The sequence below is a fragment of the Galeopterus variegatus genome, unplaced genomic scaffold (assembly GCF_000696425.1).
Source record: "Galeopterus variegatus unplaced genomic scaffold, G_variegatus-3.0.2 Scaffold10706, whole genome shotgun sequence".
In the NCBI taxonomy this organism is placed as follows: Eukaryota; Metazoa; Chordata; class Mammalia; order Dermoptera; family Cynocephalidae; genus Galeopterus; species Galeopterus variegatus.
In genome coordinates, this window is record NW_007736817.1 from 28,142 (window position 1) to 43,501 (window position 15,360).

Sequence of the window (15,360 nt, forward strand, 5' to 3'; positions counted from 1 at the left end):
AACAAATATAGCACTATTTTTGTATTATAGAAAATGCTTACTATAGAAAAACAATATTTCTTGTTATTATTCCTGGAAGTTAGTCAACATCGAACAAGGTAGCAATGACTGAATAGATTTTATATCAAGGAAAGTATTCTCTTCTGTCATTATGAAAGATAAATACTGTAAGGGTTAACCTAACTGGAAGAAAAAAAATCTAATTTTTGGACATGACAATCTTTGAGGCTTTTCTCACCTTATAAAATATAGGACAATCCTTCAATATGTTCCTCCAAAAAAAAAGTGAGAGGGGGGTAAAGGAAACTTTAAAAAGATGTTGCAAAATTTAAGTTGTAGCCACAAGGAAGGAGAGTATTGTCTACATTATAGAATTTTGCTACAATGCTGGAGAATTTGTTTATGCAGTAATATTTTGAATAAGATTTACATTCTAGACTAGCTTTTCAAGAAAAGAGCCCTGGGTTGGTGGTAATCATTGACCACTAACATATTTAGAAGCAGAGACATCTCTTTTCTAGAATAAACTTTTCTCAATGGAGGACTTCAGATCTTGCATTGTAAAGAAAAGTAAAATGTTTAAAAACAGAACACCATATATATTTCCACAATGTAATACTGCTCAGCCATAAAAAAGAATGAAATTTTGCTATTTGCAGCAACATGGATGAGCTCAGAGAAAATTATGTTAATTGAAATTAAGCCAGGTACAGAAACAGAAATACCATATGTCCTTACTCATAAGTGGACGGAAGGAAGGAAGTGAGGGAGGGAGAAAAAGAAGGAAAGGAAGGAAAGAGGACAGAAGAAAGGAAGAATGGAAGGAAAACAGGAAGGAAGGAAGGAAGGAAGGAAGGAAGGAAGGAAGGAAGGAAGGAAGGAAGAAAGAAAGAAAGAGGCCAAATAAAATGTTGAACTTTCAAAAGGAGAGAACAGACCTGTAGGTAATAGAGGTGGGAAATGGAGAGGAGGAGGGGGTTTAGGGAATAATTGGGTAAGGGACACAAAGAATAATTACATTTGTAATGATGAACATGCTAGTAATATTGATTCACATACTGTACACAAATACTGATAGTAAACCCCGTACCCCATAAATATGTATAATCAAAAATAAATAAATAATATGCATATGTATAAGTGTATATAAATATATATGTGTGTGTGTGTGTGTGTGTGTGTATATATATATATAAAACCACAACACCATAAGAAAGCAAGTCAACATAAGTGAAATAAGTGAATCAGCAACATAGCAGAAAACAGATTTAGACTTCAAAGGTCTGCAGACATTTAATTTTAAAAAGTGAAGCACATGCATAAAATATTTTTTTAATGATGCAACTTTAAAAACAAAAAGAGGGTCTCAGGAATGATCAGGCAGATAAAACAATAATAAAATTTCTAGAAAAGGAAAATAAACTCAATGAAATTAAAGAAAAGCTCGATAAAATTTTAACAGCAGGTTAAATATATCTGGAAAAATAAATTATATGCTGAGTGGAAGTATGAAGAAATTATCACATAGTGATGAGAGAAATGGAGATAGATGCTGTGACTGAAAGAAGACAAAAAAAGTGTTTATACATATGGTCAAAGTTCTAGAGGAAGCAAATGAAGAGACACACAGCAAAGAAATAAAATGTATGAAGCGATAATATTTCAGAACTAATGAAAAAATGTTTTATTACAGCAGAAAACAAGTTGATATACAAGAACACATCTAAATCTTAGTTTTTGAGTGCCAGGCATTATTTAACTAAATCATAATACCTAAAGTTTGTGCCTTTCACAAATGTGCAAAGTAAGGATTGCCTAAAATAAGCAAAAACAGATAATACAGGCAATAGCTGTGATGGTTAATTTTAGGTTTTGAATTGATCTGGCTAAGGAGAACTGCTTAAGCATTATTTCTGGTGTGTCTGTGAGGGTGTTTCCAGAAGAGACTGGCATGTGAGTCAGTGAACTGAGTGAGGAAGCTGCCCCTCAAAGTTGTCAGGAACCACCCGCTGAGCTGGAATGCGTTTCTTCTCCTGTCCTTGAACCAGAACTTCAGGCTCTCTTCCATTTGGTCTCTGGAACTTGTACAGTTGCCTTGTGGGACCTAAGACTTTGAACTAAGAGTTACATCATCAGCTTCCCTGGTTCTGACACGTTTGGACTTGCACTGAGTCACGCTACTGGCATCCCAGGGTCTCCAGCTTGCAGATGGACTTCTCAGCCTTCATAATCATGAGAATCAATTTTCCTAATAAGTCCCCTGTAACATATCTACCTGGACAGATATATCTTGACTTAAAATGGTCCAACTTACAACTTCTCAAATTTACTACGGTGCAAGAGCGATATGCATTCAGTGGAAACAACACTTTGAGCACCCAAGCAACCGTTTTGTTTTTCACTTTCAGTAAGGTATTCAATAAGGTACACGAGATATTCAACACTTCAATATAAAATAGGCTTTATGTTAGATGACTTTTCTCAAGTGTGGGCTAATGTAAGTGTTCTGAGCACACTTAAGGAAGGCTAGGCCACGCTCTGATGCTCAGTAGTTTAGTTGTGTTGAATGCATTCTTGACAATGATATTTTTAACTTATGATGGGTTTATGGGAAGGTAACCACATTGTAAGTTAAGGAGACTCTGTATAATGAACGTCAAAATAGCCCTTGAGTCAGACCAGCGTCCCCACTATTCCCCGCTGACCAACAACGAGCAGCAGAGCTCTGAGGGTGAGCCCAGAAGTGCCCGAATTGAGAGAAAAATTGCAACAATCTCCTTAGAAGGCAAGTCCCCCCGCCCCAATAAAAAAAAAACTTTAAAATTGGTGGCAGCTTGGCGGGAAGGAAGCAATGGCCCAGAGTGAGCCAGTTAGAGCACCAACTGGACGTGCACCTTGTATCCCCGCTTGGACACGGACCTGGCCACGTCTGGCACAGCCCGCTGCAGGCTGGCTCCACCTCGAGCAAGCTCTGCCTGCTCCTTCCCTCCATCCCGAGGAGCCGGCACCGACGCCACACCCGCTGCCCACCCAGGAAAAGCTTGTGGGGGCCAGCAGGCTCAGCCTGAGCACCAGCCCTCACAGTGGCTTCGCCTTCAGGAGGAGCCCGGCCGGACCTCAGTTTGTGTTATAAAAATGTAACTCTAACCTGCACTATTGCCTATATAACTTTAGCCTGCACAAATTGTAACAGAAATATATGACTTTAACTTAACCTGCACCAATTATTCCTGTAAGCACTTACTATAAACGGGGAAAACATATCTAAAGGTGAAGCAGCTTTTAAGAGGTCAGGCAGAAGTCAAGGCAGAACCAGACACACATTCCAGGAGACAGCCGGTCCCAAGGACTAAACCAGGCCCCTCCTTATCTTCTGGACACCTGGCTGGAACAGGGAAGATAAACATGTAACATCTTTTATCAGGGTGCTAGTCTGTTGAGCCTAACCATAAATCTTAAGGCGCCACAGCTAATTGAAAACTCAGCCTGTTATGAGAGTCTGTCTAAGAAAAACTGTATAAAAAGCCTTGGTATTGTAAGTTCAGGGCCACTTTTCCGAAACGCAAAGGGCCCCAACTAGTTGGAAAATAAAATCCCTCTTGCCCGATTGCAGCGTCTCTCTTGTCTTGTGGTCTTTGTGAAGTGAGCCACCCTGGTGTGTCAGATTTGTGCATTTGCACAGCTTCAGTGACGGTGCTTCTCTCCCCCACGAGGTCCCCGAGGTGGCCAGCCCCTGCCTGAACCAGAGGCAGCTGTGGGGAGGTAACCACATTGTAAGTTAAGGAGACTCTGTATAATGAACGTCAAAATAGCCCTTGAGTCAGACCAGCATCCCCACTATTCCCTGCTGACCAATAACGAGCAGCAGAGCTCTGAGGGTGAGCCCAGAAGTGCCCGAATTGAGAGAAAAATTGCAACAATCTCGTTAGAAGGCAAGTCTCCCCCCCCCCTTCAAAAAAAACTTTAAAAATAGTGGCAGCTTGGCAGGAAGGAAGCAATGGCCCAGAGTGAGCCAGTTAGAACACAAACTGGACGTGCACCTTGTATCCCCGCTTGGACACGGACCTGGCCACGTCTGGCACAGCCCGCTGCAGGCTGGCTCCACCTCGAGCACGCTCTGCCTGCTCCTTCCCTCCATCCCGAGGAGCCCGCGCCGACGCCACACCCGCTGCCCACCCAAGAAAAGCTTGTCGGGGCCAGCAGGCTCAGCCTGAGCACCAGCCCTCACAGTGGCTTGGCCTTCAGGAGGAGCCCGGCCGGACCTCAGTTTGTGTTATAAAAATGTAACTCTAACCTGCACTATTGCCTATATAACTTTAGCCTGTACAAATTGTAACGGAAATATATGACTTTAACTTAACCTGCACCAATTATTCCTGTAAGCACTTACTATAAATGGGGAAAACATATCTAAAGGTGAAGCAGCTTTTAAGAGGTCAGGCAGAAGTCAAGGCAGAACCAGACACACATTCCAGGAGACAGCCAGTCCCAAGGACTAAACCAGGCCCCCCCTTATCTTCTGGACACCTGGCTGGAACAGGGAAGATAAACATGTAACATCTCTTATCAGGGTGCTAGTCTATTGAGCCTAACCATAAATCTTAAGGCGCCACAGCTAATTGACAACTCAGCCTGTTATGAGAGTCTGTCTAAGAAAAACTGTATAAAAAGCCTTCGTATTGTAAGTTCAGAGCCGCTTTTCCGAAAGGCAAAGGGCCCCAACTAGTTGGAAAATAAAATCCCTCTTGCCTGATTGCAGCGTCTCTCTTGTCTTGTGGTCTTTGTGAAGTGAGCCACCCTGGTGTGTCGGATTTGTGCATTTGCACAGCTTCAATGATGGTGCTTCTCTCCCCCACGAGGTCCCCGAGGTGGCCAGCCCCTGCCTGAACCAGAGGCAGCTGGACAGCGTGGCGCATGAACGGCTGCCAGGCCGAGGAGGCAGCTGAGCTGAGCTAGTGCCGTGTGGCCGGTGGAGAAGGCCTCCTTGTTCTGCAGTGGGCCTGATGCATGTGTCTTCAGCCACAACACGACTGACCAATTCACATGCCATGGGCACCTTTCCCTCCAGGGGGGCCCAGCCTCAACCACGTAACCTATGCAAGGACGAGGTGGACCAGGGCTCCCGCTGCATGTATGCTCAGGCCTGCCCCCCTCCCCACAAAATTAGCACACACCTGCAGGAAAGCGTGGGACTGGGCCAGTTTCTACTGTCCATAGTTTTAGATAAAATATTCACCGTATTTTTTTTTTTAAGAAAGTAAAAACAAACACAACAGACTTCATATCATGGTAAGCAAAGTATGATACCTTGGCTTAAAAATAATGAATTGTATGTCTATAATTCCAGCTCTTAGAACATTCATTGATTCATGTTAGTAGGTAAATTAATTCTGGTTTAATAAATGAATGATGTCAACATTGGCTTCACATCCCAACATGTACAGACGCTGTTTCTGGCCCCTTGTAGGGCTGGGTCTGAAGCTCTCAGACACCTCAAGCCCATTCAAAAACCCTTCACACACAGGTGTATGAGCAAGGTAACTGGCAAAAAGGTCCTTAGAGCTTGGTTGAAGTAGGAATAGCCTTTATTCAGCACACACAACACTACGAGCTAAGCACTCCATAGAGAAACTCAAAAACTCAACTGCTACTCACAAAGTCCAAAGAAAAACTGACACTGAGCAGCTGTCAGCAGAGTAAACATGCTCTGCTGTTAGACGTGAGCTCTCTGCTGCCAGCCTGCTTCACAAACTGCGGAACACACAAAAGCAATTAACTAGAAAGATAAATGGGTGCACTGCACACTAACTCCACCCACACACAACTTTTTTACAAGAAATATGGAGGAAGCCTGACTATTCTGTTTTCACCACACCCCTCCAGGATTGTGGTAGTAAAGACAGATGAGAAGAAATGCAGCAAAGACATTTTACTCCACTACTACTTTTTTACAGTTCCAGTTTAACTAAAACCCCTCCATTGCTAAGCATCTAAACATGCGATTCTCTTACTTGGGTATATGTATGCAGTCTTCAGACACCCTAGATGGAAACTTCTGCTTTACAGCATTCGCTGATGTAGTGTAACATCAAATTAACCTCATTTAGCACCCCCAAGTCCCATCCTCCAGTAGAGAATGAACCAGAGGGAGGGCCTGCTCAAGGGACATGCAGTAAACGAGTAGCCCCTCCAGATGCTGTTCCTATATCCCCACTGCGGGCTTACAGCCCTCCTGATGAAGGCAATCAGCCCTTACAGGATTGGCCTTTCTCTTCCTCTGATCTTTACAATTGGAAATCTCAGAATCCCCCTTTCTCTGAAAAACCTCAAGGTCTCACTAACCTTGTAGAATCTCTCCTCTTTACTCATCAGCCCACCTGGGATGATTTCCAGCAGCTTCTACAGGTCCTGTTCACCACAGAGGAGAGACAACGAATCCTCCTTGAGGCTCGAACGAATGTTCCAGGGGCCGATGGGCGACCTACTCTCCTTCCTGATGTTATAGATGCAGGGTTCCCGTTGATCAGACCAAATTGGGACTTCAATTCGGCTGAAGGTAGGGAGCACCTAAAGGTCTATCACCAGGCTCTAATGGCAGGTCTCAGAGGGGCAGCAAAATGCCCCAAACCAATTTGACTAAGGTGAGAGAGATAACTCAGGGGTCCGATGAGTCTCCGTCAGCATTTTTAGGAAGACTTATGGAGGCGTTCCATCAGTTTACCCCATAGGACCCTGGTAGTGAAGAACATAAGGCTACAGTGACAGTTGCCTTTATTGATCAGTCTAGCAGGGACATCAGAAAGAAGCTGCAGAAGCTTGAAGGGTTGCAAGATAAGTCATTAAGAGAATTAGTGCAGGTGGCTGAAAAGGTTTATCATAACAGAGAGTCAGAAGAAGCTAAAAAAATAAAGAGAGAAAAGCGCCAAGAAAAAAATTTTCACAGACTTCTGGCCACTGTAGTTAGGGAAACCAGAGAGTGTAATAATATGGTGCCAAGCAATAAGAAGGGACCCCTGGCAAAGGATCAATGTGCTTAATGTAGGGAGAGGGGGCACTGGGTGCAAAACTGCCCTAAGAAAAAGAAAGGGCCTCAAGCCCCCAAAGTCTTGACCTTGCAGGAAGACAGTGATTAGGGGGGATGGGGTTCGGGTCCCCTCCCTGAACCCAGGGTAACTCTTAAAGTAGAGGGGAAGCCTCTTCAGTTCATGGTAGATACAGGAGCTGAAAATTCAGTATTGCTACAAGCAAATGGACCTCTTCTCAAGAAAAAGTCATGGGTACAAGGGGCTACAGGGAACAAACAGTACCCATGGACTACCCAAAGAACAGTGGACCTAGGCGTGGGCCGGGTATCCCACTTGTTCATAGTTATTCCTGAATGCCCCTACCCATTGCTGGGAAGAGATCTCCTCACCAAAATAGGTGCACAAATTCATTTTGACCCCAAGGGACCTCAGGTGCTAGATCGGCAAGGGAAGCCTCTCCAGGTATTAACCCTCAGGTTAGAAGATGAATACCAATTGTTTGAAAAGCATGGGCAGTTGACTGGACAGATGGACTGGTGGTTAGAAAACTATCCCCAGGCGTGGGCAGAAACAGCAGGGATAGGAAAAGCTAAGAACCGGCTCCCCGTCCACATAGAATTAAAGGCTCAAGCCAGCCCTATAGCTGTCTGACAATACCCATGTCCCAAGAAGCACACGAGGCCATCTGACCCTACGTTGCCTGCTTGCTCCAAGCTGGGAATCCTACGGAAGTGCCAATCAGTGTGGAACACACCCTTGCTGCCAGTTTGGAAGCCTGGGACTAATGACTATCGACCGGTCCAAGACCTCCGAGAGGTAAATAAATGCGTGGCCGATCTCCATGCCACCGTCCCTAATCCCTATAATCTTCTAAGTTCTTTACCTCCAGACAGGACCTGGTATTCATTACTGGATCTTAAAGATGCATTCTTCTGTTTGCCGCTGACTGTACAAAGTCAGGATTACTTTGCCTTTGAGTGGAAAGATCCAGAGACTGGCCTAGTGGGGCAACTCACTTGGACCCGCCTGCCTCAAGGATTCAAAAACTCACCCACCATCTTCCATGAGGCCCTCCACCAGGACTTGGCTGTGTTCTGGGCCTCTAACCCCCAGGTAACTCTGTTGCAGTATGTGGATGATCTCCTCCTGGTGGCGGCCAAAGAGGAGCTATGTTTAGAAGGAACAAAGCGACTCCTTACAGAGTTGGGAGAACAGGGCTATCGAGCCTCCACCAAAAAGGCCCAGATCTGCAAGCGACAGGTCAGTTACCTGGGGTACCTTCTTAAGGATGGAAAAAGATGGTTGTCTGAGGCCAGAAAAGAGACAGTATTCCACATCCCGCCACCCTCTAACCAAAGGCAAGTTAGAGAATTTTTAGGTACTGCTGGGTTTTGCCGCCTGTGGATACCTGGTTTTGCTGAGATGGCAGCCCCAAAATATCCCCTCACTAAAAACAATCAGCCCTTTAAATGGGGAGAAAAGGAACAACAGGCTTTTGATAACATTAAAATAGCCTTAATGTCTGCACCGGCCTTAGGACTCCCTGACGTAACTAAGCCTTTCCACCTGTATGTGGCAGAAAATAAGGGAATTGCAAAAGGGGTCCTAACTCAGAGACTGGGGCCGTGGAAAAGACCGTTAGTATATCTGTCCAAAAAATTAGACCCAGTAGCTGCAGGGTGGCCAGCCTGTCTAAAAATCGTAGCAGCAGTTGCCGTCCTAGTAAAGTATGCTGACAAATTGACTATGGGGCAGAATTTAGTAATCTCAGCACCGCATGCCTTAGAGAGTGTTGTCCGCCAGCCCCCCGATGACTCACTATCAGACTCAGTTACTAAATTCAGACCGGGTTACTTTTGCTCCACCGGCAAGCTTGAATCCAGCCACACTGCTGCTGGACTCTGACCTCGACCCCCCCATCCATAACTGCCAACAAGTGCTTGCTGAGGCACACAGATGGTGGAAAGGCTTGTCAGCTCAGCCTCTGATGGATGCTGAAGCCACCTGGTTTATGGACGGCAGCAGTTTTCTGGAAGAAGGAGTACGAAAGGCAGGAGCTGCTACAGTAGACAGCCAGAATCTGATATGGGCACAGACTTTACCTTCTGGGACGTCCTCCCAGAAGGCAGAACTCATCGCCCTCACAAAAGCCCTTGAACTGGGAGAAGACAAAAAGATCAGCATCTACACGGACAGCAGGTATGCCTTTGCCACTGCCCATGTGCACAGCGCTATCTATCAACAGCAGGGTCTCCTGACCTCAGGAGGAAAAGAGATCAAAAACAAAGAAGAGATCATAGCCCTGCTGGAGGCCCTTCACCGACCGCTAAAAGTGAGTATTATACACTGCCCAGGTCACCAGAAAGGGGATTTCCCTATCACCAAGGGAAACTTTTGGCGGATTCTGAAGCAAGGGCGGCAGCCAAAAGGCCTAAGCCTATTCTGTTAGTTGACACCCCTAAGTTAGAAAAGCCCAAATTTAAATACTCTGCTGAGGATGTAGCAGTGATCTCAAGGGATTCTAACAACCGCTTTGATCAGGAAAAAGGGCGCTGGTATGCAGCATCAGGCAAGCCTATCTTGCCACAAGAACAAGCACAAATCATGGTCAAACAGATGCATCAATGGACTCATCTGGGAGTAGATAAATTGGTCCAGACTGTCCTAAAAACCAAATATCATATCATAGGGCTAAAACAATTAGTAGAACAAATAGTTAAAAGCTGTGTACCTTTTCAAAAAGTGAATGTCTGCAAGAATACAGAGGGCCCTGGTAAAAGACTCAGAGGAGACAGACCAGGGATGTATTGGGAAGTAGACTTTACAGAAATTAAACCAGGCAGATATGCTTACAAGTATCTCCTAGTTTTTATAGACACCTTCTCCGGATGGGTAGGAGCATTCCCGATGAAACAAGAAACAGCCACTGTCGTGGTCAAGAAGATCCTAGAAGAAATCTTTCCACGGTTCGGGATGCCCAAGGTAATCGGGTCCGACAATGGACCCGCTTTTATCGCCAAGGTAAGTCAGGGAATGGCCAGACACCTAGGGGTCGATTGGAAATTACATTGCATTTACAGACCCCAGAGTTCAGGACAGGTAGAAAGGATGAACAGAACTCTAAAAGAGACTCTGACTAAATTAACCATAGAGACTGGCGTGGACTGGGTGTTGCTCCTTCCCTTAGCTTTGTTCAGAGTTAGGAACACCCCCTCCCGGTTCAACCTGACTCCCTTTGAGATACTCTATGGTGCCCCCGCCCCCTTGACTTTGCTGGGGGATGCTTTTGAACCCACTTGCCACAATAACAGTGACTTATATGCCAGGATGAAAGGACTTCAAGCAGTACAGAAAAATGTTTGTACCCAGTTGGCAGCCACCTACGAGCCTGGAACCCCCAAAGTTTCTCATCCGTCCCAGGTTGGGGACACAGTCTACGTCAGACAACATCGTTCCCAGACCCTAGAGCCTCACTGGAAAGGACCTTACTTAGTGCTTCTAACAACCGCAACAGTTGTAAAGGTAGACGGGATCTCCGCTTGGATCCACGCCTCGCACGTGAAACCTGCGCGCCAGAGGACCAAGGACAGGGGAGTGTCACCTGGAGAGTCCAGAGTGCTGCAGAGCACTCCTTAAGACTGAAAATTGTATGGGCACCCTAACTGTTGTAAGATGAATGCTCTCTTGTTTTCCTTATGTCTAACCCTTCTCTTCCAGGGCGCCAAAACTTCCAGCCCACATGCTCCTAGAAAGTTAACTTGGTATGTTATAAATGGGGTAGGAAATACTATCTGGAACTCATCCAAAATCATTGTAGGAACAGGGACATGGTGGCCTGACCTGTACCCTGACATATGCAAATTAGCTATGGGGGCTTCTGCCGATTGGGACCTAGAGGCTTACAGTGACATCTCTAAGCTCCCTAACACTCCCAGTCAGAAGTGTCCGTATACCAGGTTAAATACATGGGGAGGTTGCTCCACACCTTTCCGAAGAAGCATGCTACGTGCACTCACTTTCTATGTATGTCCAGGACCTCACCAGAACAGGGCATTAACTTACAGGTGTGGAGGACAAGCAGACTATTTTTGCAAAAACTGGGGCTGCAAGACCACGTGGGATGGATATTGGAATCCCTCATCATCCTGGGACTACATAACGGTAAAAGCTAATTACACCCACCAGGGAATAGGAAACAAAGGATGGCACAACATCCCCGAGTGTAATGGGTGGTGCCACCCCCTCAAAGTCTCCTTCACAGAAAAAGGAAGACCGGCTATGGGTTGGGACAAAGGATTTACATGGGGGTTGAGGTTTTATAAATAAAGTATGATGATGGGCTATTGTTCACCATCAGACTTAAGGTAGAGATTCAGTACACTGCCATGGGTCCAAATAAATATCTGGCTCCAGTGAGACCTCCGGTGGCCAAACCGAAGACTACCCTGGCATCCCTAGGTACCCAACCAGAGTCCATAGCCCTCACTAAAAGGTCAAAAACCAGGCTGCAAAAGAAAAAGCCTGAGTATCCCAAACCTAAACCTGAACTTCAAAAGCAATCTGGGATATTGCGTATAATTTCTGAAGCCTTCAAGGTTTTAAATAATACCAACCCCAATGCTACCGCTCCTCTTGGCTTTGCTATGATGTTGCTCCCCCATACTATAAAGGAATAGCCTTCAGAAATAGACTTAAAATAACAACAAATGTTTCTAACTGTCGTTGGCAGCAGCAGCAAATCAAGCTTACCCTGTCAGCAGTTACAGGGCAAGGAACGTGTGTGGGGAAATTTCCCTCCTCGCACAACCAGCTGTACAATCAGACACTTAACTAAGTGGTCGGATGACACCTATCTGTTGCCCCCTCAGGGGGGATGGTGGGCCTGTGCGACCGGAATTACACCCTGTGTTAGCTCAAAGGTCCGAAAAGAAACTCAAGATTTTTGTGTTTTAGTTCAGTTGCTGCCTCGGCTCGTTTACCATCCCTAAGAGGAACTATTGTCATATTGGGATAAAAACAATGAAAACTATCAGACTAAAAGAGAGCCTCTAAGTATCACACTCTCTGTCCTCCTAGGCTTGGGATTGGGGGCAGCCGGGGCAGCAGCAGGAGCCTCAGCTCTAGCTATTCAGCATCAGAATTACCAAAGTTTGCAGGCAGCTATTGATGCTGATATTAAGGAAATAGAAAATTCTATCACCAAGTTACAAGAGTCCCTCACCTCCCTTTCTGAGGTGGTCCTGCAAAACAGAAAGGGTCTAGCCCTCTTGTTTCTTCAGCAGGGGGTGGTTTGCGCTGCATTACGAGAGGAATGTTGTTTTTACATTGATCATTCAGGGGTAATTAAGGACTCCATGGCCAAAATTAGAGAAGAGTTGGCCAAAAAAAAAAAAAAAAAAAGAGAGAGAGAAAGAGAACGAACACAGGGATGGTTTGAGTCATGGTTCAACTCCTCCCCTTGGCTCCCAACTCTAGTATCCACCCTGTTAGGACCGCTAAGTATTCTAGTGTTGATTCTAACTTTTGGTCTCTGCATTTTATTTTATTTATTTTTTTTCCTTTATTATTATTTTTTTTTGTCTTTTTTCGTGACCGGCAACGGATCGCGACCCTCAGTGTCACGCCCGCACCTCGCTCAGCCAGTGAGCGGCCGGTCTGTATGTGGGATCCGAACCCTCGGCGGGAGTGCCGCTGCACCACCAAGCGGCGCACTGTAGCAGTGCGCCACCAGGCCAGTCCCGGTCTCTGCATTTTAAATCGTTTAGTAACTTTTATTAAGAACCGTATTGGTACCGTACAAATTATGATGTTAAGACAACAATACCAGGAACTCAATCAGCAAGGATCAAGTATTTCATGATTGAAATACGAACCAGAAGAAAAGGGGGAAGATTGTTATAAAAATGTAACTCTAACCTGCGCTATTGCCTATATAACTTTAGCCTGCACAAATTGTAACAGAAAAATATGACTTTAACTTAACCTGCACCAATTATTCCTGTAAGCACTTACTATAAACGGGGAAAACATATCTAAAGGTATTTTAAGTGAAGCAGCTTTTAAGAGGTCAGGCAGAAGTCAAGGCAGAACCAGACACACATTCCAGGAGGCAGCCGGTCCCAAGGACTAAACCAGGCCCCCCCCTATCTTCTGGACACCTGGCTGGAACAGCGAAGATAAACATGTAACATCTCTTATCAGGGTGCTAGTCTGTTGAGCCTAACCATAAATCTTAAGGCGCCACAGCTAATTGACAACTCAGCCTGTTATGAGANCTTGGACACGGACCTGGCCACGTCTGGCACAGCCCGCTGCAGGCTGGCTCCACCTCGAGCAAGCTCTGCCTGCTCCTTCCCTCCATCCCGAGGAGCCGGCACCGACGCCACACCCGCTGCCCACCCAGGAAAAGCTTGTGGGGGCCAGCAGGCTCAGCCTGAGCACCAGCCCTCACAGTGGCTTCGCCTTCAGGAGGAGCCCGGCCGGACCTCAGTTTGTGTTATAAAAATGTAACTCTAACCTGCACTATTGCCTATATAACTTTAGCCTGCACAAATTGTAACAGAAATATATGACTTTAACTTAACCTGCACCAATTATTCCTGTAAGCACTTACTATAAACGGGGAAAACATATCTAAAGGTGAAGCAGCTTTTAAGAGGTCAGGCAGAAGTCAAGGCAGAACCAGACACACATTCCAGGAGACAGCCGGTCCCAAGGACTAAACCAGGCCCCTCCTTATCTTCTGGACACCTGGCTGGAACAGGGAAGATAAACATGTAACATCTTTTATCAGGGTGCTAGTCTGTTGAGCCTAACCATAAATCTTAAGGCGCCACAGCTAATTGAAAACTCAGCCTGTTATGAGAGTCTGTCTAAGAAAAACTGTATAAAAAGCCTTGGTATTGTAAGTTCAGGGCCACTTTTCCGAAACGCAAAGGGCCCCAACTAGTTGGAAAATAAAATCCCTCTTGCCCGATTGCAGCGTCTCTCTTGTCTTGTGGTCTTTGTGAAGTGAGCCACCCTGGTGTGTCAGATTTGTGCATTTGCACAGCTTCAGTGACGGTGCTTCTCTCCCCCACGAGGTCCCCGAGGTGGCCAGCCCCTGCCTGAACCAGAGGCAGCTGGACAGTGTGGAGCATGAAGGGCGGCCAGGCCGAGGAGGCGGCTGGGCTGAGCTGAGCTAGCGCCTTGTGGCCAGTGGAGAAGGCCTCCCTGCCGCAGGGCAGCAAGGCGGCCAAGGGCCGGACCGGGAGCTCGACTTCATAATGGCCACATCTTCATTTCCGCCAAGGCTGTGCCTCCCGCGGGCCTCCTCGGTGTCCCCGCTCTTGCCTCGCAGCAGCATCCTCTGCCAGCAACATGGCCTTCACTGGGCAGATGCACCATCCCTTCCTGGGCACCTTTGTCCCCTGGGACGCAGTTCACCCTGGGCCCCATATCACTGCAGGCCAGCCTCAGCTTGGTGGCCAGCCCCTCCATTCTGCAGTCCTTGTTCCGCTGTGGGTCTGATGCATGTGTCTTCAGCCACAACACGACTGACCAATTCACATGCCATGGGCACCTTTCCCTCCAGGGGGGCCCAGCCTCAACCACGTAACCTATGCAAGGACGAGGTGGACCAGGGCTCCCGCTGCATGTATGCTCAGGCCTGCCCCCCTCCCCACAAAATTAGCACACACCTGCAGGAAAGCGTGGGACTGGGCCAGTTTCTACTGTCCATAGTTTTAGATAAAATATTCACCGTATTTTTTTTTTTAAGAAAGTAAAAACAAACACAACAGACTTCATATCATGGTAAGCAAAGTATGATACCTTGGCTTAAAAATAATGAATTGTATGTCTATAATTCCAGCTCTTAGAACATTCATTGATTCATGTTAGTAGGTAAATTAATTCTGGTTTAATAAATGAATGATGTCAACATTGGCTTCACATCCCAACATGTACAGACGCTGTTTCTGGCCCCTTGTAGGGCTGGGTCTGAAGCTCTCAGACACCTCAAGCCCATTCAAAAACCCTTCACACACAGGTGTATGAGCAAGGTAACTGGCAAAAAGGTCCTTAGAGCTTGGTTGAAGTAGGAATAGCCTTTATTCAGCACACACAACACTACGAGCTAAGCACTCCATAGAGAAACTCAAAAACTCAACTGCTACTCACAAAGTCCAAAGAAAAACTGACACTGAGCAGCTGTCAGCAGAGTAAACATGCTCTGCTGTTAGACGTGAGCTCTCTGCTGCCAGCCTGCTTCACAAACTGCGGAACACACAAAAGCAATTAACTAGAAAGATAAATGGGTGCACTGCACACTAACTCCACCCACACACAACTTTTT

At 46.1% G+C, this 15,360-nt stretch overlaps 1 protein-coding gene across 1 annotated transcript; it reads left to right on the forward strand.

Annotated features, from left to right (window-relative positions):
• The first annotated feature begins 2,851 nt into the window (after positions 1–2,851).
• On the forward strand, positions 2,852–10,661 carry LOC103610174. The gene is given in 5 exon segments (XM_008594395.1): positions 2,852–3,120; positions 6,108–6,624; positions 6,627–8,836; positions 8,838–9,415; positions 9,418–10,661. Coding segments are annotated over 5 exon segments (4,818 nt in total).
• Positions 10,662–15,360: the final 4,699 nt, after the last annotated feature.